Source organism: Stylophora pistillata, chromosome 3 (genome assembly GCF_964205215.1).
Source record: "Stylophora pistillata chromosome 3, jaStyPist1.2, whole genome shotgun sequence".
In the NCBI taxonomy this organism is placed as follows: domain Eukaryota; kingdom Metazoa; phylum Cnidaria; class Anthozoa; order Scleractinia; family Pocilloporidae; genus Stylophora; species Stylophora pistillata.
Genome location: NC_142521.1, coordinates 13,349,691 through 13,377,681, shown reverse-complemented (window position 1 = coordinate 13,377,681; position 27,991 = coordinate 13,349,691). Strand labels below are relative to the sequence as shown.

The following is a 27,991-nucleotide window of genomic DNA, read 5'->3' as shown; positions in this document are numbered from 1 at the left end:
AACTCAGCACGGCCCATGCCGAAATCAATCATGGCGCCCTCACATATAACCGTGTCTTTGGGAATAATTCTTTTATTAGGTTGTCATTTGGCGTTTTCTCTACCTGATAACGACTCAGAAACAGACAGACAAACTGATAACAGGGTTGATTCAAATAAACAGATTGAAAGGAAGGAAGAGGATGGCAATCGAGTGGTTGAACAAAGTAAGTTGAGCTGATTCAACAGGCGTTCTACCGGCTGAGGTCATACATTACGGTTTGAGTTTGTATTGTTGTTGTTTATGCGGAGTTTTATCATTTTGAAAAGTTACATTTTTCATTTGAACATCAGGTAATCAAGTGCCCAAAGCCACTGAGAGGCATATCCAGCCAACCGTCGCTAATTCTGACGATGAAGAAGGCCAAAGAGGTAAGTAAAATCTTCCGCCCGGGAGGTTCGTCTGAAATTGTTGCGGAGTTGTTGAACAGTGTTAAACGCGACCGCTTACGGCGAAAAATGAACTCATGCTACCTACTTTTACCTGCCTGTGCAAAAGCTTGGAAGTATTTTCCTTTATTGTCAATGGAGGTATAGGTTTCTTTGTTTCTGTAGCATTGGATTATAGGGAGAAAAGCATGCGTGATCTCAGGTAATATTTACTGTTCGAGTTTACTGCGTTCGTGGTTCGAAGTCTGCCTAGCAATTAACATGAATTTGTTCCTCTAGCATTACTTTCTCAGTCTGTTATGTCCATGTTTAAGGGCTGTTTTTTTTTTTCTCGCTATAACACAATTTTAGCCCGCCTTTATCTATGTACATAATAACATTCTTCTTTTCAATTATTTCTAAACTCAACAAGCCTGAATGAGTATCGAACAGCTGTTTCTTGTCCTAGCATTTCTTTTTCCGTTTTAAGTTGTACTTATATTTTAAGATTTTATACGACAAAGGGTTTCCTTGTTTCACGGAAAGTTTTATTTTTCTGTCCTTTCGTATCATTAAAGCCTTTAGTCAACGTAGGCATATAATATTTTTCTAATCGTTCAATTTGTTCTGCGGTTGTAGACTGTAGAGATCCTATGAATAGTTAACACGTGTACAAGTTTGGTAGTACTTTCGCTTCATTTTAATTTCACTTTTAATCCTGCAAATTCTGGTCAGGGCGCTTTTTAAATTGATGAGGGGCTTGCTGTTCGTTTACGATGAAACGGCTGATTAATCTTCAAAATGACTGATGTTCAAATATTGTTTTCTCTATCCTTTGTTATTAGTTTTTGACTTAACAATCAGCTAATGATACTTGTATTTTTTTGATAGAAAGAGCAGTTTTCAATCTTTTGTTTTTGAGAGAGAGAAGTAAGGCGTTTTAAATGTTGGTCAAATTGCTTATTGAAAGAATTAATATCATGACAACTGAGGACTAGCAAGGTTTTGATAGGTTTGGAACTGTTCGTTTTTAAATCATGATATTAGGAATTTTTTAATATACCCACTCCAAATGTTACAGGTAATTAATGTTTGAAAAACAACAACAGCAACAACAACAGATCAAACAAACTTAGAGGTTCAGTCCCATACCCTTCCCTACTACTCTCTACCTGGAGTCAATCATTACTTGATGGTCAGCTAAGAGCAGAAACCAATCACAATGTATAACATTGAACTCTTGAACCTTCCAAACAATGCATATCAGTTCTGCAAGATCTGCAAAAAATTATCAGTGGCAGGTTTGATACACTTTCAAGAATATTAAAAATATTGCCAATCACTGCCAATTTGGCTGCGAGTGAAAACCTCACTACAAATTCTAACTACATTTCTACTTATTACGTTATTTTTCCATTCTAATGATACCTTCATTTTTTCCAAACATACATTATAAAAATGAAATAATAACAGTTTCATATACCCCAAAAGTTTATTGGCTGGCTAATGAAAGGTTTGAGATTTTTATTCTGACTTTGCATGGAGTACCCATTCATATTCAAAGATGCTTCTTGATTTCTGAAGACATTTTTCAAGCTTTATTCATTTGCAAATACCTAATTGAATTCAGTTACACAATAACCTAAATAAGGAACTGTTCAAAGTGATTGACATGTAACCCCTTCTGACAAAATGCAGAAACCAAATTGTAAAAAAAAAACTAAAAACAGTTGCTAGCATTTCTGATTATTGAATTTCTCATGAGGCACTTTTTTGTATTAGATTTCTCTTTGTGGCTGATGCAGATTACTAGCACTCTTCAGTTCTTTTACCTACAACTTTGTTAATGGGAAAAAGCAGCAATAGTGACAACCAAAAATGTTGCAATGCAGCCTAAGAGTGCACAGAATTCTAATAACAAAAGAGCTTATCTTTGTTTCTAAAACAATACTGACAATGCCTGCTTATTGTCCTATATGTGTCAAAAATTCTCAAGCTTGTAAACATTTTAAGCATCCTGTGAGTTCCAGCTTTCTACAATGAAAACTTGTTTTAACATTTGTTCAAACATTTGAGATGACATTGAACTATTCAGCCAAAAAAATTGAATTCCAAAAAAAACTGAATTCCAGAAAGAAAAAATATATATGTAAGGATGCTAGAATTAAAAGTAAGCAGAGTTGTCAGTTTGCAATTTTAGGTTACCGGTATGTCCTATTAAAGTGTATCTCAGTTAATTACTCATCTAATGCGGCAAACTGTTGTGAAAATCCAAAGTAATAAATAAAAATGCCCTACCATTACATGTAAATCTTTGTTTTAGATGCACCAACAGAACAGAAAAGACGAGATGGAAAAATAAGATTTGCAGGAGGAAATCAAAAGATTGGTGGTAATGAGTCACCATGCCATGATGATATCAGCCGACTTTGTCCAGAAGTTCCTAAAGGAAACAACTTTGGTCTTTTGGTCTGTCTGCAGGAGAAAGCAATGGTAGGGTTTTTTTTTTTTTTTTTTAACAGGCATTAGGCTGTAATAGGGGGGTGGGTCAGGGAGGAGTGAGTGAGAGAGGTTTGTGAGCAGAATGAAAGAAAAACTTAGACCTGTTGAGTGAGCAACAGGAGTGTTATTGATTGAGCTAAATTTTTATGAATAAAAGTGGTAAATTTCTACAGAAACTGTGTTGCTACATCAGAGGGGGTTATTACTACAGGGCTTGACATTAAAGTGCACCTAAACCCAAAAAATTTTTTATCGCTTAATGAAATAAGCATATTTTTTGGAGTATTTCTGTGCAAAAATTTGCTCAAATCTTCAATTTTCTGTGCCCAGTCAAAATACAGAAAATTGGCCACCATCTTGGCTCACGACGGAGTTTAAAGAGGAGTGGTTCTAGCGGGTAATGTGACATCAAATTGAGAACACGAAAGTCTGCATTTCATACATTTTCACTTGTTTGGGAAGGTTGGCGTTGATATTGTTGAATAGGTGTGTTGTATGAGGAATGTATGAAACGTGATACTCTCTTGCAAATTTGACACGTTGCTACATCCTTCTAAACACACTTAGTCAGCATATTTCGGACAATATTGACGACAACCTTCCCAAACAAGTGAAAATGTGAGAAATGTAGACTTTTGTGATCTTGATTTGATGTCACATTACCCACTAGAACCATTCCTCTTTAAACTTGGTCATAATAATAATAATAATAATAATAATAATAATTTAATAATAATAATAATTTAATATTTATTTTGCGCAAATTAACATGTGGATATGATTGAATCCGCATTGCAATACTTTTCAGGGGACTTTGGCCAGACTGCATCAGCAGTTTACAAGACCAGACTGTATCAACAGTTTCATGAGCCAAGATGGTGGCCGATTTTCCATGTTTTGACTAGGCACGGAAAATTGAAGATTTGAACAAATAAAAATATTTTTGCACAGAAATACTCCAAAAAATACGCTTATTTCGTTAAGCGAAAAAAAAATTTGGGGTTTAGGTGCACTTTAATGGTAGCCCAATAGCCACAGATTTGTAGAAATTCAGTTGTGGTTAGTGGTTTTCAATTTCCACCAGCCAGTATGGGTAGTAAACAAACTGAAATTGATCTATGTTACCACTAGCCACTTGGCTAGTAAGTTGAAAAGTTAGTGTCGAGCCCCGTTACAAGATGATAGGTTCTATGAAATGAGTTGACAATATAGATTGGCCTCCATAACTAGTTCCTAAAGCTAATTTTTTGAACATTAGCCTTTCACCAGAGTAAATGCCATCAAAAACCAAAATTATTCACTGATTTTTTTATTTTCTGTTTTTATGAAACTTTTTAAAAATCAATGTGACTTTTGTGATGAATGTCTTTAAATTCCATACTTGGAACAAAGTAAGAAGTACAATCAGGAATGTGACTAAGGAAAATCTATACAATCATACTTTTTTAGTAATATTAGATGTTGGTGCATGACAGACATCTTTGGTTCATTGCAGGAAGATGACTTATCCTCAGATTGTCATCATGTAAGTTGATTATTATGTCTTCCTGATGATACAATGTAAATTTCTGCCCTCTTGAATACCAATTATTATGTCTTCCTGATGATACACAGTAAATTTTTGCCCTCTTGAATACCAATTGTTTTTGGAATTCTGGTTTGTCTCTGCCTGTAAACCTTGGTTAATGCAAGTTCTTGACATGTCTCAATTATTTTAGCTGGTCATGAGCAGGTTTGAGATAAATCTATCAGACTTGGCTGCAACAAAATGTCTTTCACATTATTTGAATCATGTTTAAAAAGGAGATATACACTGGCACATTGAGATAGTGGATGTTATTGTTCTCATGGAGAGATTGAAATAAGATGTTTACAGAACTTTTTGCAAAACAGTTCTTCCTTGTTTTTTATTTTTTATTTTGTTTGTTTGTTTTTTTTTTTTGTGAGGAGCAATGTTTGCAGTGTAGTCTTGAGTTTAGTTCTAAATTAATCGGCTCTTTAAATGTTTTTTGTTTTATATTTGAAGTTGCTGTGGGATTTTAAAAGAAAATTCTCTACGGATGAAAAGTTTGAAGAGACAGTGAAAACTAGATTTTGTGCAGAGGACTTGAAAAAGGTAGATTCAGAGTGTTACCATTTTCCAACAGTTTGTATGTGGATGCCCTTTAAAAGCACTAGTATCGTGTTTCTTTACACGGTTGTTAAATTAGTTGACAAACAAAGGTAAATGGAGTCTTTATTTTTAAAATTTTCCCTCTGAACTGAAGTTCATTCTCCATCAATCATGTGTGGCAGTTAATAGTTGAGGGAGAGGGTCAAGGGAGATTATTGTGGACATATAATAACTGGATTGGATGCTTTTGTCAGCATTTAACAAATGGTAAATGCCACAGTGTACACTATTGAGTTATGAATGCATGCAGGAGGTTGCTAAGCATGAAAGAAGCGTAAGAGTCACGCGAGGTGATAGCCAAGAGCGACTTAAGCTACTTGAATGCTCAGCAAACCTTCCAAGTGCATCCATAACTCAACAGTGTATACTGTATAATTTGGATATATCAACAAAGTTGAAGTGGTAAATTGGCCACTGTAACGATTACAAAAGCTGACGTTTTGAGCATTAGCCCTTTGTCGGAGCGAATAGATATATCCAAATTATTTCGTTACTCCCACCGACACAGCCCCAAACAGTTTCTTTCGAAACTGTCAGCCTTTATTCAAGTGTGTACTGTAGCATTTACCATTTGTTTTATAACATAAGATTGATACATTCTAGCGAAAGAGTTTTCTTTTCTTCAAAAAATTCTTACGTAACCAGAAGAAACAAGTGCATATGGAAAAATAGTCCTTGCATTTGCTCGTGTCAGCAGCATATGCCCATAGGCAAATGGTGGATGCTGAATTGGCCAATCAGAGCATGTGCTTTACTTTGGTTATGTTATGGTGTTTGATTACAGAATATGTCCAGAACTTCTGCATTTAAATTGATATTAATAAGATAAATTGTTCACACAAGTATACGTGATTCCACTGATCTGTACAGGAACACATCACAGATCACTTGTCAAAATGTAGTAAGATGATCAGTGATACACTTAGCCGCTCCTTGTGTACCACTTTATTTTTGTTATTACCATATATTGTCATCATTTGTGATCTGTTACTGCAGCAGATGCAGAGCAACATGGAATCTGTGTGGTAGATAAACAACCCTATGAAAGATGCTAAGTTTATGTTCATTTGCAATAGTGTTCCGAAGATGGTGATATTTTTCTTAAACATCCGTTTTCCGAGCACAAGTTCATCACTTTGGTTGTGTCATCATTATGGGAGAAAAAAAAAGTAACAAAAGAAAATAATGTAAAAGAAGATTGGAAAGAAGACGATATAAGAAAGGTTTTCCAAAGGTTTCTGAAAGTTTTCTGATAGTTTTCAAAATGAACTGAAAACCAGTAAGCAAAATCTCTTTTCAGCTTGAAATTCTCATCAGCACAAAGTCATATCAAGCCAACCAAACCTGATAAACAGTGATCTGATGTGCTACTTGACCTGTGGACAGACTTTAAGTGAGCTTTTACCCTTTCCAGGAGTCATTTGACTGATGCTTGTACATTATATTACTTCATGTGCCACAGCTCTAATTTGTTTGTATTCAATGTTCCAGTTCCCAGACTGTCAGAAACCAGGAGCAATTGTTGCATGTTTGATGGAAAACAGGCAGAATCTCACAGTTCAAACATGTAAACATATGATGACTAAAATGCAGGCCATTTTCTTTAGCGATTTCCGTTTGATTTCAAACTTTTTGGCGGATTGTTCCCCAGACGTGAACAAATACAAATGTGGCAGGATTCCATCAGAGCAGGAGGATGATGTATGTTATTAATCAATTAATCATTTGACAAGGGAATGGGCTGAAAGCAGAATTCTTTCTGAAGAATACAACATAGTGACGGCACAGAAAGTTGTTTTCTCAATGGCCCATCAGTTACTAGAAGGCCTTAGTCATGATTTTTTTCATGGAAATATTTTCGGAGAAAAAGGAAGATTGGAAAATAATAATAACAATGATAATACTCCAGAGAAACTTTTTGATATTTGTTTCAGGATATCCACTCTCAAAATGATGTGTTAGAATGTCTCGAAGAACACCAAGATGACTTATCACAAGCATGTCAGAAGCAGATATATCGCCTTGCTGAATTGTCTTCAGATGACTACCATCTTGATCGTCCCTTGTATTATGCCTGTAAAGATGACAGGGAGAGGTTCTGTGCTGAGATCCCATCAGGGGAGGGGAAAGTGTACAAATGCTTGAAGAAACACAAGTTGGAAGAACAAATGAGTGATGAGGTAGGTGGAGGAAGGTACTTTGAATAATCAGTTCAACTAGTTACTAGCTGTTGTGTATGTCAATTATTGTCTCTGAAGTACATTTAAACTTGGCAAAGTGATATTATCAATGCACATTGTGGTGGTAGTTGGTACATTTTTGGCCATGGCCAGGAACAGGCACATTGCTGCCATTGGTTAACACCCCAGTCACAAATGTGAGCCTCCATAGGACTTTAAAGCTAAAGGTGATAGCACGCTCACAACACGCTGACACAACACGCTTAGTGTGTCCTACAGCATGGATTATGCATAGATTTAAAAAAGAAGAGGACACTTGTTTTGTTTTACAAGACTTAACACGCTAAATCTTTTGTTTCTCTAAGTGTGTGATTGGTAGCATGCTTATATAGTTGTGTGAACGATAGCACGCTTAGTGTGCGATCGATAGCACGCTTTACTTTGCGATCGATAGCACGCTTAGTGTGCAATCAATGACATGCTTAGTTTGCAATCGATGGTGCACCCTGTACGAAAATTCTCGGTGAGACACCAGCCATAAAAAATATGCTAATCAGCGAGAATCAAACATGACAAGTCATGGCGATGATTCGGCTGACATGAGCAAGACAAACAAACAAGAATTGAGCAAGAACAGAGCATGACATGTGTGCCGCCGAGTGCGTCTGATCGGGCCATATTCAAGCCCTCCCGTTCAAAAATTTATGGCCAGGCACGAGTGAGATTCAAGTCAGACAACAGTCCTCCTCTTAAAGCCAGCAAGAATCTAGCAACGAATGTTTTTCTTACTATGGAACACTTGCGAAACCAAATGCGGCTTATGTTGATTCCCTGCCCTAGGACACTCCAAACCTTCTGTGATATTTTAGGGCAGTGGAATACTTGGAAATGAAGGCTGAGAGTTTGGAAAAGCTTAATCTTAATTTGGTGAGCGAAACTACAAGGACAACAGAGGGGGATTATTAGAAAAAAAAAATTAGTAGATATAAACTCCCTTGATAAGAAACCCTGTAATTGGGAGGAGAGAGAAGGAATGCTGAGAACTGCTATCTTCAACAACAACAAGAACACTCTACAGTGCGTTGAACACAGTGTAAGCACATGGATAAACAATGCATGCACTGATAAGGAACATTTGTGGACATACAACTTCTGCAAATATATATAGATGTTGCAGGAAATGGGTTGAACCCAAGAATAACAGTTGATTGGGGCTTTGTGAGTGCTCTTTGAATCTCCCAATTGCATTCATAACTTAATCTATGCATATTAAGCATGAACCAATTCTTTTCATGAGTACGACCCAATTGAAGTAATGTCTAGTCTAAGATTAATTTGTTTTTGTTTCATATCTTATAGTGTAAAGACAAGTTGACAGAGAGACAAAAATTGGAAGCTAAGGATCCCAAGGTGAGACAATCCATACCAGAAATTTTCAAGATTGGGAAGTGCTTTTCCAAATCTAATTTATTCAGCCCTTCTGTGTTTACTGGGTACAATGGTGATTCGGTGAAAACTCCATTTTTCTGATCTCAAGGGGGAAAGGAAATTGTGCAAAACTATTGGGAGATTCAAAACATTTATGAGAAGGGAAGTCTGTTTTGGTTAAAATTACTGGGAGTTTTGAGAAAAGGAGAGATTAAGAAATCAGATCATGCTGTGTGCAGGCAAGAAGGGTAAATGGATGGTAATTCACATGAAATCACAATTGTGTATTAAAAGTGAGGTGGGCATTGTCAAAAGCAAAGAAGAGGGGTGATACTCGGAAGAACAGAGAAGAAATCCAGTTGAGTGACAATGTTAAAGATTGCAATCATAGACCTCTAGATTTCATGCTTGGGCCATAAATCTGAGCTGAAAAAACTTAGTCTGTAACCTGCAATGTGGACCTCAAACTGGGTTTGTAAGATGTAGGTATCATCTGATACCTATTTTACTATCAATTGCAGTATTTTTACTTGTGAGAGGTATTTGTTTCTTCTTTGAAGGCCAACTATCCTTTGATGAAGAATTGCATGAAGTATTATAAAGAATTTAAGGAAAAATATGAATGCGAAAGAGGAAACACAAAACATGGAGCCATGGCAAACATTCTGATATGTTTGGAGAAAGCTATACAAAATGGTAATGATTCACACACAGATTATTTAAATTGTTGATTTCTTTAGATATCCGTGACTTTACTGAAAGAAAATAAGACAGGTCCAAAAATATGGCAGTATTGTGTTGATATTGTTATTGCCAAGGGGATTGTTACCCTCTGTCAAAAGGTTTCAGGCTTACACCCATCCTCAATTATTATAATAATTATTGCCTATTTTTGTGATTTAACTTTGGAATTATGGTACGTTGCAGATGAAAAAGTGGGTGGTAAATGCCAGGCAGAATTGTTTGATCTGCGGCAGCAGTTGATGACAGATTACTCTCTCAGTCCTGAGATTGTTGCCAAGTGTGACCTGGAAATCAGAGACCATTGTCAAAAAGAAGCAACAGTGAAGGAAGGGAAGACAATTGATTGCTTAATGGCCTTAGCAGAGGAGCACGAGGGAGATGAAAGTAAAATCAGAACACAGTGCTTTGCAGCAGTAAGTATTGAACTGTATATGAATTGGAACAAGGGCTTTGTCTGTTGAAATCCAGCCTGTGGTCCAGGGATATAAATAAAATCAAGCCTGACAGTTTACCCACTTAGCTCTCAAATGTGGCAGCTAACTCACATGTTCAAAGAATTAATAGTCCTATATGATGCAACTGTGAACAAGACTAGGATTAAAAATCACAACCGGTGGAATTTTTCATCGTTTTTCCATATATTTGCACCCAGTCACTAGACTAATGTTTTCACAAAACTCTTTTTTCTCTTAACCAAAGCTGAATTTTTTTTCATTTGTTACTTAATTTTCTTTGGAGAGTGTTGTACACAATTAAAAAAAAGCAGTGTATCAACAGTACACTCATAGTGCATGCAGCTTTTGTTAATTATCAATTAAGGAAGAATCATCAATCAGCTGTGTTGCTTGACAGGTTGAGGAACTTTTAGAAGAAACTGGTGCAGGAAGTGATTACCGTATTGATCATACCTTGTACCAAGCATGTGAGCCTGTTGTGCAGACTGTGTGTAAAGATAAAGGCAAAAAGGAGGGTGATGTAATGTGAGTATCGAGGAGTATTCAAACCAGCAGAGTAATCTTTAAATTACCAATTTGAATTCCAAGAGATTGTAGGCAGTAACAAGAGGTATTATGGGCTTTGAAGGAAAACACTGTTGGGTTTTTTAAGGCCATTCAGTGTTTGACTCCTGGCTACCTGCATTACTAACCACCGGGCTAGTGATTTCTAAAATTTACCAGCCCGAAACACAACTTGGTAGCCCGGGTCAATTTCCCTTCAGGTCTACTTCAACCCCAAACAACACGCAAACCTTCCTCTAAACTTATTGGCAAGGTCTTTGAAAATGATAAAGTCGGAATGGTGTTTTTCTTTCATTGTGATAACATAATGTGCTATTTAAGAAAAAAGCTAAGTAAATTTTCAAATGCGAGGCGATCATGCGAGGCGATGTGGAAGGCAGTGCAACATTGTTAGGGAGAAGACTGGGGAAGACATTGACCATTAAGAGGAGAGTCTGGGATCTTGCGATGTTTACGATCAACATGCAAGACAAAAAAAGACATCAGAATATGAAAGGTTTATGCTTTTTTTATTGCTATTATCATTACAATTTAAACTTCGTTTTTTTTAATTAGCTGTGAGCTTCAAGTAAACTAATTATATATAATTTCTTTTAATTTTTCTAATAGCCAGTGGGCTATTAAACATGTTTTTTTTACCAGCCTGACCAAATTTTTACTAGCCTCTGGCTAGCGGAGATGTTGAACCCTGCCATTGAGTCTTCCTTGTTTGCAAGACTATCCCACATGTGACTACTTTTCTTTATTAGTAATCTGTGACTTGCTTTCCCATCTGTAGGGTTTTGTCCTGTCTGATGGAAAATCTACACACAGACAACATGATACCAGAATGTGAGGAACAGCTGCTTCACCTGGAATTTTTCATTGCAAGAGACTTTAAGTAAGGGCAAACTTTGTAACAGTGTGTAATTTTTAACATGACATGGGCACCAGAATCCTTTCTCTTTGTGTGTTGTAACAGATGCCAGGATTCAGATTTTTTAGACTTGTGAAAAGGCAGTTGTTGTTTTTGACCCCTTGCTCATCAAAATTGATTTGTTTTAATTTGTTTTTTGTGCATTTTGTTAGCAAGTTTTGGTTTCTGATTGTTTCAGGCTTGATCCTGTGATGCAGAAAGCTTGTCAGGAGGATGCCCAGAAAATTTGTGCTGCTGAATCCCTGGAGGACCAAGACTCACATCCAGTCAGCCTGATTTTATCATGTCTTTATCGACATATTGTGCTGGATACAGACTCGAAGGTATGACCTTGATTTTTTTTTTTTTTTAACCTAGTAAGGCTCTCAATAGAATTATGTACAGCTGTTGCTGTGCTACTTTTACACATAACACAAAAAATACATGGCCAAAGGCCATGTAAATTGGGCCGATAGGGACCAAGCTATTAGGAGACCTTCTGCCATTTGCTTTGCAATAACCATGTTTTAGCATGTTGGAAGATGATATCTTCGGGAGGCTTGGGCAAAAGTTTACAAATTCAAGATGGCGGCCGTATTTCAACATTGAGATGAGATTGAGAAATATAGCCATTGTTCAGTCATTCTGTGGTCTGCAGACAGGCTGTTTCGGAAAACCAAAACCGACTAACAGTCACTACTAAACTCAGTTACCTTCTTAAAAAGTTGTTCTTTTATATGCATTTAGTAGACGAATTGATCTATTAGTCGAATGGCTTTGACAGCTGTAACACTTGCCAGTGACACCCATGACAGGTTTTACAGGGTATGGGTTCAATAGCCTATTTGCGAATTACCCTTGGCCTCATTTTCAAAATGAGTCCTCATGCTCAACCATTCTTGTGAAAATGAGTTTGATTTGCATGTGAATGGAAACTTATTATCATATGAAAGGATTAGTACGAGGACTCATTTTGAAAATGAGGCCAAGGGTAATTCACAAATGGGCTGTTGAGAACCCTACTCACATACCAAGAATGGCAACACACAATAATATTTCTGGCACATGTAATTGTTATTTTTAACACAGCTGTGAGCTTTTTAATGTACACCATGATTGGTTGATACCATTGGAATGCATGGTGATATCAGATTGTTTTGCACTTTTTGGCAACCTTTTGATCTTGGTGTAGCCAGTTTTCACAACATAGATGTTCATTCAAATGTGCACAACAGTTGTCTGAGTTATTGGTCCATATAATGCCAGCAGATGTTGCATAGAGTTGGAGGTGCAAGGATGCACTGAAGAAAAAATTTGGATCTAGTCTTCAGCATGCTGAAAAGTGGGCTGAGGCTTCTCCCATTTGCCTACTTTCTTTTCAAATATCTGGAATTACTTTTCTTTGTAACTCAGGTCTCTCCCAAATGTGCTGCACATGTAGAACGAGCCATGCACCAAAGAGCTGTGGATGTAAATTTGATGCCTGAAATACAAACTAAATGTGTAGTGGATCTTGGAAAATATTGCAGTGATCAAGTTGAAAAAGGAGAGGTAAAGGTTACTATTTCCCTTTTTTAATGAAAACTATGTCAGTTAGTCTTTATTCCTTCTCCACTTTCTTACCAACTGAGTCCTCATCCTATGTGAGTGAGAGGCCCTCTGCCAGAGATCATCACTGGTTGCAGTTGTCATGACTACATTCCTCTTCCATGTTACCCCATATTTGGGTTCAGTTCCTCTTTGTCTTCACCTTCTTAGGCCTTGTTTCTTTTGTGATGCGTTTCTTTCTGCACCCATGGTAGGTCCAGGCAAGGCTATTGTACTGTTTTAAATAGTTTACCACTATTCAAAATACCATTTTGCAGTCCTCAAGTATTTGTAAATTTGCACAACTTGTTTTAGCTTGTTGGAATTATTCCTCATCACTCCATTACATAATTATAATTTATATACTCTCTCCCCACCCACTTAAGCTAATCCTGCTCATTCTTCTGAGTGAATTTAATGTGTTGCTGTCTTTTACAGGAGATACAATGTTTGCAGGAGAGATTTGACAACCTCACCACTACCTGTAAGGAAGCCATCAGTCAGTTTACAGAGGAGGAAGGAGAGGTCTGTTTGTTTGTGTTGTTGCTGTTGTTCTTTCATCTTTATCCCAGGCTGTTGTTTTAGACCTGAAATGGACCTCAGTCAGTCTTAGTAAGGGGATTTTGAAATAAATGCAAAAGACTTTCTAGTGTAGTCTTCAGCATACCATTGTGACATTTTTTTTACAACAGTCAGTGTTTAGAAAAGACATCTGGCGAAATTGGAGAGGATTTAGAACAAGGCTTTCCTGAACCATTTACAGAAGTAGCCCTATCTGAAGTGACTTTCAGAACAGTCTACAAATTAGTGATCCTTCCACTGAAGTAAAGGTCATGATAGTAAGCAGTATGAGATAATTACCCCCCTTTGGCTGATTATGATTATGAAAAACACTTTTTGTATTTGGTATTTTTATTCAGGACTACAAGCTGGACAGGGTACTTGTGCGTGCTTGCTCTGGAATGGTGACAAAGTTTTGCGAGGTTGGTGATATTTCTTTTGTCACCACGGTTGTCTTAACAGGCATAAGTTTGAATCCCGTTGAAGCTTGAATTTTTCATTTGTAGGTCAAAAATTAAATAATTTTATTTAAATCAAGATTGTGTCTTGAAACATCATTTTTGTGTCTTGTATAAATAGGATATTGTCACTCAGGGAAATACAGAAGGGGTCCTACCGTGTTTAGTTGAACACAAAAATGATCAAGGAATGGATGAGAAATGTCATACAGCCATCAGCCACTGGCAGTTGGTGAGTAAAAGTGATTGAAGTGGAGATTTTATGGATTTTTGACGCTCCATCTACTTCTCCCTTTTCACAAACTGTCACAATAGTGTATACATGCCAAGACCATATGCTGGAAAGTCTGATGGCATCCTCAGCATTTTCACATGTTGTTGTTTGTTATATTATTAACTTAATATATAATGCACCAAGCCATTAGACACTATAATTGTGTAATAGTGTGAGAAACTTGTTTAGGAGTATTAAATAAACTTGCCTTTTGGTTGTGATACTTGACTCCAGATATTCAAAAAATGACTCCAGATATTCAAAAAATGACTCCAGATATTCAAAAAATGACTCCAGATATTCAAAAAATGACTCCAGATATTCAAAAAATGACTCCAGATATTCAAAAAATGACTCCAGGTATTCAAAAAATGACTCCAAAATGTGTGAACCAGAACCCACACTCCACTCGTCAATAAAATTTGCAAACCTTGGAAACATATTTATCAGACATTTTTTCTCCATGGTTAATTCTGAGACCCATGGTAGACAAACTATATAAACATGCTGTCAGTAAAATAATTACTTGCATGAAATCTTCTTAAGATTGATTTTTTTTTTTTTTTTTTTAATTGTGGCCATTTTTTTATTCCAGTTTAGTGAAGTTAATGTTATTGTTTTATTAATATTTATTTTATTGTTCTTTCAGGTTGAAATGAAAGATTTTCATTTTTCTCATGAATTTAAAAAAGCTTGCAAAGATGATGCAAAGGAGCACTGCAAAGATTCAAAGAGCAAGTGAGCAGATATTTATCCCTTTCCACCCTAACATCAGTAGGCATATTCTCCATACAGTTCTCTATACATTTCCTATAGGCTGACAAGGAGAATTCGATTAACAATCAAGAGCTTCTTTAGCTGGTGACTGTTTGTTGTGTGGTAAATAACTGGTCGCGCACAGTTACAAAGGTGTAAAGACCAGACTAGGGGGAAGTTGGATTGGAACATAAAGCTGCATTGTGTGTTTAATGAATTGGTGGCATTTTGCGGGATTCAAAGTCTTTTCATTTATCTATTTCACTTCTGGATATGTTGTTGTATTTAGGTACGGACCTAAAGTTCACTCACTCGCTCCGTTCTGATCTATTAGACAATTTATGCATTAAACGTGGATAAAGTGCGTTATCCCCTGCCTTCCCTAGTAGGTTTGTTCTTTCCTCAAAGTTAAGCCATGATTTCATGTCCATGTATCTGAGGGGAGAGGGGAGAGGGGGGCGGGGGGCGGAGTTTGAGAAAAAGGTGGAAATTTGGGAGATGCAGTGTCTCAGTGGCTTGTGGATTGGTTAACCCTGACTGGATGATTTCTTCTTTTTCTGGTTATCGAGATACTGCACTCAAACAAAGCCCCTTCGTCCCAGGATCCATTTGATATACACAAGCAATTTTGATAATACCGTATTTATTCGCCTATAAGCCGAGCGATTTTTCCAACAAATTAAACTGAGAACAGGTAAATTCTCGCCAAGGAAGGGGGTTCGGCTTATAGCCGAGTATTTTCGCCAAAAAATATTTACGGGTGCTTAACAAGATTCGAAATTCAATGTTTATTCGACTGTAAGCCGCGCGATTATCAACAAACACAAATTTCCGAGATCACGAAAGGTAGGTACATGTAAATCATTGTTGGTTCTGCTCGACGGAAGCTCGAATCGCATAGGAGTTTCATCCATATATTTGAACACCCTGGAGAGCGAATGGCCATACCGCTGCCGAAGTGCGATCACGAACCGATGGAACTGGATGATCTTTTCCTCCAGATCTTGTGGGAGTCGCTGGGCCAGGGTTGTCCTAGTGCGAAGGCTGATGGAATGGCGCTTTTTCCATCTCTGGTAGCAACCCAGTGAGGCTCTGAAGTCTGGATCACTGCTCAACTCCTTCGCTTTTAGCCGTAGAATTAATCCGCGTACAGCAATTCCTGTAAAAGATAACAGAGATCAATTGTTTGACTTGTTTTGACGACATGAAAAACTGGCCAATCAGAAGCGGTCATTCCCACGGTTTGTGTAAACATTGCAACACGATCTGACAGATATCAGTTGATCGAAGCTTTTCATTGTTTTAAAGAAGCGAAAGACTTACCTTGACTCCCCTGCTCTGAAAACCAGTCCAGTAGTGTTTGATCCAATTCAGGATACTTTGGCGAAAAGCAGCCCATCGTCTTTCGCTTTGCTGACATTTTAAGCTCACCATAAAACAGGTTCGCTTGATCTTTTCGCCAGCGACGCACCATCGATTCACTGATTCCGTAATCTCTACCGATGTCGGAGTTGTTCTCGACGGCCTCTGCTTCAGCAACGACTTTTAGTTTGAACGCTAAGTTGTATGAAGAACGACGAACTTTCGGCATGATGATCGATTACGATAACTTTGAAAGAGAGCGATTGTTTGAAACAGGATTCTGAACTCAGGAGAATGTTTTGTTATGTCACGCATGGTTCTATTTATTTACACATTAAATTCAACTTATCTGTGATTTGTTGTTACTTTCAATTAAACGACCAATAACAACTGAGTAAATAACCTACTTTTTGGTTACATGTTTCCCGAGAGGGAAGCTCCTTTTGTTTTCGGGTTATGTTAATTCATCTCAGTTAACGACACGCGTGGAGTAGTTTGCAATTATTAGGTCTCGGCTTATAGCCGAATGTTTTGTGTCTATTTTGTATTTCAATGCAACAGCTGCTGACATGAAGAAGTTTAGGGTCTCGGCTTATAGCCGAGATCGGCTTATAGGCGAATAACTACGGTAACCATGTTTTCTTTCCAGGCATGACCTTGTTGTTTGTTTGAGTAAAAAGATCCGAGATGCTGTTGTCAATGAAGAAGAACATGTTATTTCTGATACATGTCGTCAACACTTGAGGATAGAGAAGGAGACTGAGGTAAGTTCATTTGTTTGTCTGTTTAGCAGTTGAGATGCGTATGACAGTGGCCTGAGGGAAGCTATACCTCTCCTCCACCCCCCCCGTCTTACATTACCAAAGGGTATTTGTTTGTCTGTTTAGCAGTTGAGATGCGTATGACAGTGGCCTGAGGGAAGCTATACCTCTCCTCCACCCCCCCCGTCTTACATTACCAAAGGGTATTTGTTTGTCTGTTTAGCAGTTGAGATGCGTATGACAGTGGCCTGAGGGAAGCTATACCTCTCCTCCACCCCCCCCGTCTTACATTACCAAAGGGTATTTGTTTGTCTGTTTAGCAGTTGAGATGCGTATGACAGTGGCCTGAGGGAAGCTATACCTCTCCTCCACCCCCCCCGTCTTACATTACCAAAGGGTATTTGTTTGTCTGTTTAGCAGTTGAGATGCGTATGACAGTGGCCTGAGGGAAGCTATACCTCTCCTCCACCCCCCCCGTCTTACATTACCAAAGGGTATTTGTTTGTCTGTTTAGCAGTTGAGATGCGTATGACAGTGGCCTGAGGGAAGCTATACCTCTCCTCCACCACCCCCCCCGTCTTACATTACCAAAGGGTATTTGTTTGTCTGTTTAGCAGTTGAGATGCGTATGACAGTGGCCTGAGGGAAGCTATACCTCTCCTCCACCCCCCCCGTCTTACATTACCAAAGGGTATTTGTTTGTCTGTTTAGCAGTTGAGATGCGTATGACAGTGGCCTGAGGGAAGCTATACCTCTCTTCCACCACCCCCCCCGTCTTACATTACCAAAGGGTATTTGTTTGTCTGTTTAGCAGTTGAGATGCGTATGACAGTGGCCTGAGGGAAGCTATACCTCTCCTCCACCACCCCCCCACCCCCGTCTTACATTACCAAAGGGTATTTGTTTGTCTGTTTAGCAGTTGAGATGCGTATGACAGTGGCCTGAGGGAAGCTATACCTCTCCTCCACCACCCCCCCCCCCGTCTTACATTACCAAAGGGTATTTGTTTGTCTGTTTAGCAGTTGAGATGGGTATGACAGTGGCCTGAGGGAAGCTATACCTCTCCTCCACCACCCCCCCCACCCCCGTCTTACATTACCAAAGGGTATTTGTTTGTCTGTTTAGCAGTTGAGATGGGTATGACAGTGGCCTGAGGGAAGCTATACCTCTCCTCCACCACCCCCCCCACCCCCGTCTTACATTACCAAAGGGTATTTGTTTGTCTGTTTAGCAGTTGAGATGCGTATGACAGTGGCCTGAGGGAAGCTATACCTCTCCTCCACCACCCCCCCCGTCTTACATTACCAAAGGGTATTTGTTTGTCTGTTTAGCAGTTGAGATGCGTATGACAGTGGCCTGAGGGAAGCTATACCTCTCCTCCACCACCCCCCCCGTCTTACATTACCAAAGGGTATTTGTTTGTCTGTTTAGCAGTTGAGATGCGTATGACAGTGGCCTGAGGGAAGCTATACCTCTCCTCCACCACCCCCCCCGTCTTACATTACCAAAGGGTATTTGTTTGTCTGTTTAGCAGTTGAGATGCGTATGACAGTGGCCTGAGGGAAGCTATACCTCTCCTCCACCACCCCCCCCCGTCTTACATTACCAAAGGGTATTTGTTTGTCTGTTTAGCAGTTGAGATGCGTATGACAGTGGCCTGAGGGAAGTTATACCTCTCCTCCACCACCCCCCCCGTCTTACATTACCAAAGGGTATTTGTATTTGTTTGTCTGTTTAGCAGTTGAGATGGGTATGACAGTGGCCTGAGTGAAGCTATACCTCTCCTCCACCACCCCCCCGCACCCCCGTCTTACATTACCAAAGGGTATTTGTTTGTCTGTTTAGCAGTTGAGATGCGTATGACAGTGGCCTGAGGGAAGCTATACCTCTCCTCCACCACCCCCCCCACCCCCGTCTTACATTACCAAAGGGTATTTGTTTGTCTGTTTAGCAGTTGAGATGCGTATGACAGTGGCCTGAGGGAAGCTATACCTCTCCTCCACCCCCCCCCGTCTTACATTACCAAAGGGTATTTGTTTGTCTGTTAAGCAGTTGAGATGCGTATGACAGTGGCCTGAGGGAAGCTATACCTCTCCTCCACCACCCCCCCCCCCCGTCTTACATTACCAAAGGGTATTTGTTTGTCTGGTTAGCAGTTGAGATGCGTATGACAGTGGCCTGAGGGAAGCTATACCTCTCCTCCACCACCCCCCCCACCCCCCCCGTCTTACATTACCAAAGGGTATTTGTTTGTCTGGTTAGCAGTTGAGATGCGTATGACAGTGGCCTGAGGGAAGCTTTACCTCTCCTCCACCACCACCCCCCCCCCCGTCTTACATTACCAAAGGGTATTTTTGCCCTCACTTGTTATCGTACAGATGACGATATGACGCACTTGGTGATAAGACGCACCTCCAACTTGTGAAATTGACAATATCAAGTTCCCAACTAGAAAGTTTTGGGAAAATACTCGGTTATAAGATGCACCGAACTTTTCAAGTTCAAGTGAGGCCTTGACAATTTCACGGCCCGGTAACTATCATTTTCAAGCATTGATATGCCCGAAAAATAACTTGGGGTGCTTATTTCATTGGAAGATGTGTAGGCATATGTTGTTACCTTTTTGTTGAACATTTACAAAAAAAAGGGGAATTTCTTGTTTTTTAGTGTTGGGAGGCCTGTGCCTCCCATAAGGCATAGCGAGCGAGGAGAAAACACGTAGAACGTTTTGTTTTTGTGAGTCGGACATGTTGGTTGTTGAAGTTTTCAGTTAGCGTTGTTGCGGATTCCAAGGCTCATACATTCGAATCGTAAAATTGATCTCGATTGTGAGCTAAGAAATAAGGGTGAAATTAGCGACTACTGCATACAGTGAGGGCTTTAAACCACAACCCGTTATCTTGTGTTGTGTACTTAGAACAGTACAGTCTCTCTTTTTGATTCTCACCTTGAGGAGCCTGCTCTTAAACTACGAGCATTCCCACTTTTTCGGCGAAGTCTCTCGTAAGAGCACATCTGTTTAAATGGAGGGTTTTTAGCGGGTTGTCCTCCCTGACTAGCAAAGATTTTTAAGCCAATTGAAATTCTTGCTTTTCAGTCTGAAAATGTCCAGTTTGATCCTGTGATGATGGTGAAATGCATGGCAGATATTGCAAAGTTATGTAACAAAATTACATTTGGTCAAGCAAAGGTAAGCGTAGAAATATGTTGTAGTTCAATTTTTTAATTGGTTCAAATTTTATTTTCCTTTGTTCTCGGTCATGTTAATGTATGATAATGAGTTTGAAACAAAGAACTACAACAAATACAGTGATGTCTGGTTTTGCCAAAACCCCTTTCGCAACTAGGGAAGCATCACTTGGCATTGTCACGCACCCTACTCCATCTAGTGAGCGAGGGAGCATGTAGCACTACAAGCTCAAATGATGGTTTCGAAGGAGGCTGAACCCCCTCCCCTCCCCTCCCCCCTCCGTTGGGAACAGCGAAAAGGTGTTAAAAATATTTTATAAAATCCTTTCTTCATTCATTCATCAACAAAACCAAAAACGAATCAAAACGAAAGAAATTTTTTTTTCTGGGACATTATTGATAACTGAGTGGGTCATGCTTCTGATCAATCTAATCCTGGTCAGATGGAAGCCCTTTGCCAGGTGTTCTCTTGGTTTTTCTCATAGATGATTTATTAACTATATGCTAATTATTGTACATATACATGAAAAGAGTGGAGTTGAGGAGAAAAGAAAATACAGAGTTGATGCAATTTTGAAACACTAGGAGACTTGGGTTTTGTTACACAAAATGTAAAGAGTATGTTGACAAAAGTCCAGGAGAAAAAGCTTTCATTCAGCTTTGTAGAATGTTCAATATATCCAGAGGTGGAGTAACAGCTTTATAGTGGAGAGTAAATGCAAAATGATTGAACCGAATTGTTCTTATCTCCGGCGGCGCACTGTCCTGTATATTCAACGAGGATTTTACCCTTTGCCTTTATGCTAAGCTTGATGTTGAGAACACTTTGTTGTCCACTGAACGTGGAGAGTGAATTGCTGCTTCATGGGTATGGGAATGAGCAAGGGATAAGGTTACCATCGTATAGGTTTGTTTATTAGTTGATTGACAGGTGCAAAGAAAAGAGGGGCAAAGGAGTCATTAATTGATCAACATTCCTCTACAGGTGTTGGAGTGCCTTAAAGACCACCGAGAAGAATTATCTGGCCAGTGTAAAGAGACGCTCTTTCAGCGCGAGGCAAGAAGTTGTTGCTCTTATCGTTAAAAACAATGAAAGTTTTATTTAGATCCAGCTATTTGATTGGCTTAGCTAATGCTGGCTGTGTCCTAGTTTTTCTTGTTGCTACCAGTGCTATCTCATTTGCTCGCATTTTGAGGAATCTCTCTCAACCAAGAGATTGCAAAACTGAAACTAATCACTCCCGCCCTCCTGCTTTGAGATGAATTTGGTTTGGTTTTTGCAAAACTCGACTGGTGAGCGTTCTTGGACTGTTTGAAACCCATAACCAATGCCATTCTTGTTGTTGTTTTTGGACTGACTTGGACTCGGACTTGGACTGAAACTAATCACTCCCTCCCTCCTGCTTTGTGATTAATTTGGTTTCGTTTTTGCAAACCTCGACCGGTGAGCGCTCTTGGACTGTTTGAAACCTATAACTGATGCCATTCTTGTTGTTGTTGTTGGACTGACTTGGATTCGGACTTGGACTGAAGCTAATCACTCCCTCCCTCCTGCTTAGTGATTAACTTGGTTTGGTTTTTGCAAAAGTCGACTGGTGAGCTCTCTTGGACTGTTTGAAACGTATAACCAATGCCACTGTTGTTGTTTTTGTTGTTGTTGTTGTTGTTTTTCTATTTAGGAGGAAGAGTTCGAAGACCCCGATCTGGACTACAAACTGAGAAAAACGTGTCGAAAGATGATCAAAGTACGCATGTCTTTGTTATGTTTGTGTAGTCGAAGTTAGAAACTAAAGGAGATATGTCAGCTACTTGGAAATTCTCTGTCCTGTGTTTTCGTTGCTAAGGGAATATACGACTATCAAATTCGGACTCTGGCGAAATAAACATTTTGAAAGATAAGAATTCATCGCAATTTTCAGCAGCTAAAAAATTCAGTTTGAAAAACATTTGGTCTGATTTGTTTTCCATGCCTTATTTTCACAACCCTTGTTTAATGTTAACAAACGCTCAGTTGTGTATCGAAAGGGTCACCACAGCAACAACAGAGTTCCCTTTCAACACTCTTTACTTCAGCTTTATGAGCATGGACTTAAACAATGAGTTCTCTGAGCCGTGGTGTTTTGTCGAGCTTCAATCCCTTATATCGTGATGGTTCAGGAAATCTGTATGTGGCTTTACAGCCGTCTCGGTGTTTGCGTTGATTTATTTCAGGTATTTTGTGATGACGTTCAACCATCCGAGGTATTTTCTTGCCTCAAAAAGCACAAAAGTGATCCAGAAATGGAGCGCAGGTACTTGCAACGCCTTGCTGTTTACTTATTAGGTAGTTCACCCTGGCAGCCACTTTGTGTGCTCTTAAATGTATCACAGTGTGAACATGAAAGAAGAATTCAAAAGAAATTTGCATTGGTGATTTTGGGTCCAGTTTTGAATAAGAAGCACAAGATATTATGTCTAATAGTTATGCCAAAATGCTTTGGAAATCCTTTGATTACACGTGGATAATATACGGTCAGTTTTTACAATTTGTACAATTTTTACGGGACGATACGTATTAACAATCTTACGTGAGTTTCACCCAAAACAGAAAACTTGGCTGCCGTTGACTCCTTCGCGAGCCCGCAAAGTTCGTGACGACGGACAGCCCCCTTTTTTTTTTTGTCTCCCTCTAATAAGCTTAGCATAAAATAACAAATACTGGTCTTACTGAAATGCGAAGTGTATTTATTTACTAAACGTAAGTTTTTCTTACGGTTTTCATTTGGTTTTAGCTGTCAGGATGTGATCACCAAAAGACAGATAAGGCAATCGAAAGGTACATTATTTCTAGTGCAATATGCATTATTTCTAGTGCAATATTCATTATTTCTGGTGCAATGTGTTCTTTCTGTAACGTTGTTAGTGTTGCAGAGATTTTGGTCATGCGTTCGAAGGAAGAATTGTTCGAGTGTGATGGCAACTAAATTGAATTTCGTTTTGTGTTGTTACTTTTAAATTGTGCCCTTTTAGATGTGGATGCTGGCGAATTCTACGTAATATAAGTGTACGCGCACACGAAAAGAATTCACTATTCTACATTTACGTTCATGATCAAACGTAGTAGTCCACAACCGTTTTTTAAAGCACTTCAAAACAAAAGAAATTACAATTGCCCACCAGATGAAAGGAAGATATCACAAACAGTCAGTAAGAAGTCAAAGGGAAAAATTCGCGAACAAGTTTACTCTTTAGCTTCCTTTAACTCATATGAGTGACCAAGATAGAATCTCTCCTCACAATGGCAATGCAATATTAAGCAGACAACTGATGAGAATAGAGTAAAATATCAATTAGATTACTTGATCTAATAGCAAATTCTCCAAACTAACATCATAAGAATTGTATGGCAGAGAGTGTGGAGAATTACTCATGAGATCTTGGGAGTGAAAAGGTTAAAATGCGGGGGGGGGGGTGGGGGTGGGGGGATTAGCCATTGTGGCGCGAGTTTCCCAGAACAATCACTTAAAGAAGTAAAGTAAAACTTTCGACAGTCAATACAAAATTGCTCGATATTTAGTGAAGCGAGGAAGGGCGTAACAAACACGTTCGTGTTGATAAAACTCCCCGCGGCTCTTTGATTTCGCTCGCGCTTTGGATGGTGAGCAAGAAGAAATCACAGAGTTTGTGGTCACATTTCAGTAATTGTCATACATCAGCACATTGAATGAAATAAAAGGGAAAAAAACGAACAAATAAACAAACATGCGGAAAACAAGAAACGAAGTAACAAAAAAACTTGGTACAATTGATAAACAGCTTTGAAGTAAAATGAATCAGCATTGTCTCTCCATTTTTTCAGATGTCAGGCTCGATCCACAGCTTGGCAAATTTTGCAAGCTAGACATCGGGAAATTTTGCAAGGAAATCCCCCGGGGTGAAGGGAAAATTGTGGAATGCCTGAAGAAAAAATATGAGGTTAGTTACTTTATTGTCAACTTGGACTGACTTGCGCTCCTTAACCCTACCCTACTGTCTGGCTCTTCTGACCAATATTTCATGTGTTCAAATACGTGTCATGGTTGATTTCCTAGCTTTTGTCTGACGAGTGCATGGAGTATATGACCAGGCTGATGCGTGAGGCGGCACGTGACTTCAGATTGGATGCAAAGCTTTCCAAAGAGTGCGCTGTTGATGTAAGTTGCTGTGTGTCTGTGTCTAGGTGGGCTGGAGTAATGAACAGGGAGGGAGGGGCAGATGAGCTAGTTGGGTATGGACCTTTTTGGGTTTAGACAGTCGGGGAGGAAGAGGTTGGTAGTGCTGAGGAGGTGGGGGGGGGGGAGGGGAGATCATACTGAAGAAAAACGTTAGAGTCTGCATCTTGAATGTGGGATTTTGAGGATGAACTTATGTCTAACCTTTGATTCAGTTGGCCCGGCTAAGTCCTATTCAATAGTGCCAGGGAGTGATTGAAGAACTTGACTGGGAAGTGTAGCAGTTTGTTGGTTAGAATCCAAGTGTGGTCTTTGATCTGGTAAAACTTGTCAGGACTGTTCTTGTTAAGACTGGTTGTCGCTCTGATTGATAGTTTTTGGGAGTCTGTGGTTCATCAGTTAAGTTGAAGTTCTAATTTCTTTTTATCGCAGTAGAGCATTTAGACTGATTATAGTGTTCCGTCTTGAAAAATAGCCAGGGAAGTGTCTTATTTGTCTCTCATCAGATTAAGAAGTTTTGCGGTGGCATTCCACCGTCTAGCGTGGAAAATTGCCTCAAAGAACATTTAGGATCAGTTGAAAAAAAGGAATGTCGAGTGGTATGTGGTGGTTTATTTTATTTTAGAAATTAATGTGAGTATGAACTCCTCTTTGCCACAGCTGAAGGTTCGATTGTTTTCATATTTTATTTTCTGGTTTGTTTGGCCATCTCTGCATTAGACTACGTTTAATGTGTTTCTTTTCTTCCTCGCTCGGCCATTTGCTTAAACGCATCATTGAGTTTCTCCAGACTCTGCCTCTTCAACCTCTTATCTTCTCTTCTTTCCCTAAAGATGGGGGCGTTGAAACCTTGTATTTTTTATTTTTTTTTTTTTAATTTCCGCCATGAAATAGTAAACATGAAAAATTACGTGGTGTCTCTTTAAAGCTCTGGCTCCTTTTTGAAGGAAAAATACACCTGGCAGTGTTCCCTTAGATGCTTTGTAAAACAAAGTAAGTCTGATGTGACTGCCTTTTCACATGTTGCTTCTTTTGCAGGAAATAGTCCGGCAAATGAGAGAAGGCCGCACAGATATACAATCTGACCCTGTCCTTTACAAGGCATGCGCAGTGGATGTCAAACGTCACTGTTCACACATACCATTTGGACGAGGAAAAGGTAGCAGTAATTTGTTTGAAACTCACACTGGAAGGTTAGCTCTGACCAATAAAATTCGTTTGTCAGTTCAAGTTCACAGCTGTTTCTGTCGGTTAAATGGAGTAGTGCTCCCCGCGAGATGTGAGAGATGTTTTGAAACGTCTTCTCAAGTAAATTATTATTCCGTAAGCGCGATAATAAAGGTGGTTAACATTCACTAGAAACTAGCTGTGGGTTTACTGGTGCAATAAAAGATTTATATTTGACCAGTAAGAGTGCGCTTAATATATCACTGATATATCATTTATATGTATCTACATTTTCTATCTAGCCACTTTTCAACTTTTTTGTACACTATAATAAGAGCACTTTCATATTAAATTACAGCGGTTATGTTGGTGTACTGAACCGACCTGGTGGGATCTGAACTCGCTTTTCTTGTCTTTTTTCCTTCCTTTCTTTTGCTCAGATGCATTAACATGACAGCTTCTAACCCTGTGAAAACGCCCTCTTTAGAACTGATCTTTTTTTCTCATCATTTTTACAGTAATGAAGTGTCTCTTGGAGGCTCACGACTCGAACCGAGCACGTTTTGACAAGGAATGCCTGACATATTTGACAAGCAGAATGAAGATGTGGGAAGTGGCTGCTAGGGTACGAATGAAACTTCCTATGAATATGCCCTCCCCGAACTAAGAGGACAATAATACGACGCTGATTTTGCGCTGTCAACTCGACTCACTCTGTAGTTTTATTGCTAATTCCAAAAATTTCGATGTTTGTAATGTCTTATCTTTTCTCTCTTTTTGAGTCATTTTGAAAGGGCCAATCAGTTGGAAAGAGGTTTGGAAGGTGTGCTTTGAAAAAAAAAAAAATTCTAAAGATCCCTGCCCTTGTTTACCGAGTGAACTTCCTTGTGCTTGCAATCGTCCTGCTACAGAGGTTTTGATTTGTCGATCACTCCTGATCCCAGACTGAACTGCGTTCTAATCGTTGCTGTTACCAGTATTGATTTGGACACTATTTGTTTTGAAGGTTGCCCCACCTGAAACCATCGGTGATCTTGCTGTTGCTATCTCCGCTTCGCCTTCCAAGAACTACTTCTTCGTCATTTTCGCTACATGCTTAGCTCTTATTTTTGTTGGCGGACTTGTGTTTGGTCGTCTTTCCAAGAGAATCAAAAGGGAGGTTAAGGACCGATGAACGCGGGACCACATGAACATAGTACTAACAAACACCATGCCCCTCCAACAAGAGAATTGATTTTCTGACGAAGGACTCTCTGGACATTGGATTCCTGTACAAAATAGCGTTCGATCCACTTAAAGTAGTTAGGTCATTGGTGGAATCTACAAACCAAACCTGGGTCAAAATAATTAATTGAACTATTTTATCCCTTACATTTTTTCGCGCGAAAATCCTTTCACCGCCGCGGCCATTTTATATGGGAAAGGGCCCTTGTTTGCACACCTTACACTGTTTAGGATAAAGTGTGTTCATTTGATACATTTGGTTTATTTTGTACAGTATCTTCTATATATCAGCAATTAAATTTTCATTTTTCACTTAAAGTAAACGAAAGAAGTACAGGTGTTTGTCGTTTAACCCAAGTGCAATTCCAAGCGGTGATGTTGACATGGAGTCCAGCTTTAGGCAGAATGAAAGCTTAGATACTGAATCAATAATGGAATTTTTTGTTGGTTTACAAGGATTCGTTTGTATCGGGAAAAATAAAATGAGTAACGTTTAATGCAGAACTACATTTCAGTTGTTAAGGACTCTTCTCTTTGTACAGAGGGGCTCTATGTTCGTCCTGTACCGAGTTTATAGGCGAACCTTCAGAAGCAAGAAGGTAATGTTGCTGTATTGAAAGTGAAGGGTTTGCCGGATATCTTATAGCTGGATATATGGACAGTTTCCTGCTGTAGATGGGCTGGTACAAGTCTACCTTACACAACTTTCTTACTGTTGTTCTCTTCTTACATTTCTGCCCCAGTGTTCAGTGTAATCCCTAAAACACGATGAACGTTAGAAAAAAATATGAATAAATTCATCATTGAATTAGACTTAGCAAGCAAAGGTATTCTGTAAGGTATTAAGCTTTGTTTTGAAGTTAAGCAGTAGTGCCATTAAAATATTTTTTCGCTGTCTTAAATTGATGTGTTTGGCGAAATGCATAAATACTTACTATTTATGTTTACGTTAAGTGAGGAGTCGAGTTGCCCCCAAGATCAAGAGGCAGATCAGCAAGTTCTTTCCTAAGCTCGTAGAGTCTATTGTCCCCGACAGTCACTTAACGCCTTTGGTCTAAGAAGGTTGTCAGCGTGTTCTTGCAAGTACTAATAAAGAATTTGTTTTTTAGCTGGA

General features: G+C 39.1%; 1 protein-coding gene across 1 annotated transcript; it reads left to right on the top strand.

Annotated features, from left to right (window-relative positions):
• LOC111335864 (Golgi apparatus protein 1) lies at positions 1–27,991 on the top strand. The gene is made up of 30 exons (XM_088755489.1): positions 1–205; positions 333–410; positions 2,731–2,900; positions 4,405–4,434; positions 4,936–5,025; positions 6,574–6,783; positions 7,017–7,262; positions 8,622–8,672; positions 9,251–9,386; positions 9,618–9,847; positions 10,287–10,414; positions 11,232–11,333; positions 11,548–11,692; positions 12,762–12,899; positions 13,374–13,460; positions 13,856–13,918; positions 14,076–14,186; positions 14,878–14,966; positions 16,996–17,110; positions 20,205–20,297; positions 21,282–21,353; positions 21,976–22,041; positions 22,508–22,587; positions 23,068–23,111; positions 24,135–24,250; positions 24,367–24,468; positions 24,993–25,085; positions 25,525–25,645; positions 26,172–26,278; positions 26,660–27,991. Exons 1-30 carry the CDS (start codon positions 16–18, stop codon positions 26,825–26,827), a joined length of 3,471 nt encoding a protein of 1,156 aa, XP_088611615.1. The 5' UTR covers positions 1–15; the 3' UTR covers positions 26,828–27,991.